Source organism: Orbicella franksi, chromosome 10, assembly GCF_964199315.1.
Source record: "Orbicella franksi chromosome 10, jaOrbFran1.1, whole genome shotgun sequence".
Classification (NCBI taxonomy): domain Eukaryota; kingdom Metazoa; phylum Cnidaria; class Anthozoa; order Scleractinia; family Merulinidae; genus Orbicella; species Orbicella franksi.
The window spans coordinates 26,447,816-26,449,633 of record NC_138154.1 but is presented as its reverse complement, the minus strand read 5'-3'; the positions used below and the strand labels follow the sequence as shown (position 1 = coordinate 26,449,633).

Below are 1,818 nucleotides of genomic sequence, written 5' to 3'. Positions count from 1 at the left end.
CCCTTTGTTTCGAGCTGTTGGGTTATCGCCATAGGTTGGTTGATTGTTAAACGCAGTACCGGTCCGTGTCCAACCGTCAATTCCATTTTCGAAGTCAAATTTACAAACTTTGGGGAGCAAGAAACAAAACCATTTATTTTCTAAACGTAAACCGTTTTAATCACCAGCAACAGTATTTTTTAATTAATACTTTTACGAGAGAATAGACCAATTTCGATATATTAAAATTCTAGCCTGGCCCAAAAATATTGTATTGTGTTTTTTTGCCATGTGAGGTCAAGATGATTGGATATTGGCCAAAATCCCTTTTTTTTTTTTTTTTTTTTTTTTGCCAGTTAATAATTTGAAGATAAAAAAACAAACTGAGCTTATTGTGTTAAAGACTTATCATGCTTCCATTCAAATTAAACCATGACGATCGTTTTGCTAATCTTAAGTTAAGTGCCTTGCCACAGTTGAAATTTTAGAATTGGTGCATTAGTTTAACACATCTGAATTTTAATTTTGTCTAGTACTTCCTGTGACAAAAAGAATTGTTAAAGTATCAAATTGATACAACGTTTATATGGTATCTATACATTTCCTTTCTTCATAAGTCTCAATACGAGTGATTATTTCCTCCGCACCTAGCTTTAATCGTTAAAAATACTCGTTTCGTCTCAACACCATTAACATTAGCTATAACATTAGTTACGAGGTAGAGAAAATGAATTTTTTTCGGTGGTACTGGGGAGGGCAGCTGGCTCCCCGGGGCTGGCTTTAAACTGAGCAAGGAAAATTATAACGATATGATGCTTTTTCGAAGTTCGACATAAATGAAACTGCACACAAGTCTATTTTATTTTACATACCTTTTTGCTCACAGCGAATTCCATGATATCCTAGCTTACAGTGACAGCGATAGGAATTCAAATCATATTCAGGAACACAGTCAGCACCGTTCTTACAAGGATCGGTGTCACAAGGAGACTAGTGCAGTAAACAAACAATGGTTGGTTTTAAAAAATAGCTCTATGCTTTTGTTATGAAGTCTAGAAGGTGTTGCGTTTTGTGCAAACTGTGCGGGAAGCAGCGAAATAGAGCCACCCGCAACTGGTAAAGGAAAGCAAAACAACTCTGCACCCTGAGCGAAAACGAAAAAAAAGAAGACAAATCTGTTAACATCTTACCCATGGACTGTAATGATGGAAGGTAGCATTCGCATGAAACTTTTTAGTTTCTCTGTACTTGTCAGTGGCCAACAACTCACACAGATAAAGACCTTTCGAGTCAGGATACGCCGCCATGTTGAACGAATAACACTTTGGTTCAGCAACACAAAGGAAAGTGCAATCAAGCTGATCTTCCACCATGGACGATGTTACTTTCTTCCTCCATAAGTAGTGGAAAGGATTAGGCTTAAAATCGGCAACAGAAAAGTCACTTGCTGGATTTCGATAAAGAGCACTTTGTTCCATGGCGTATGTAATTTGGGGGAAGAAAACCAGCAGGATTGTCATGGCAGCCATTATCCAGCAGTTGCCGGATAACATGCAGATTATTCTGCGGTTTTCTGCCCTCTAGATAATTATCAAATGTGGCCTCCTTTACTTTCGATAAGCAAGATATCCTGACCAGTTAAGTAACGCCAGCAATGTAGTTTATTTATATTAGCAAACAAAGGCGGCATAGTATTTAGAAAATAGCCCAAAAAAATATACGCGCGCTGATTTGTTTAAAATCGTGTTCCTAGTTACTCGATAGAAACACAAATTTAGCAACACAGAACTAGCACGTGCTGTTGACATAGTGACGGCCGCGAGCAAAGAGAATTTACAC

The 1,818-nt window shown here is 37.8% G+C and overlaps 1 protein-coding gene across 1 annotated transcript; it reads right to left on the bottom strand.

Annotated features, from left to right (window-relative positions):
* Positions 1-733: 733 nt before the first annotated feature.
* LOC145499941 (coagulation factor IX-like) lies at positions 734-1,348 on the bottom strand. The gene is made up of 2 exons (XM_081479456.1): positions 1,170-1,348; positions 734-969 (listed from the first exon to the last, which is right to left on the bottom strand). Exons 1-2 carry the CDS (start codon positions 1,284-1,286, stop codon positions 844-846), a joined length of 243 nt encoding a protein of 80 aa, XP_081335582.1. The 5' UTR covers positions 1,287-1,348; the 3' UTR covers positions 734-843.
* Positions 1,349-1,818: the final 470 nt, after the last annotated feature.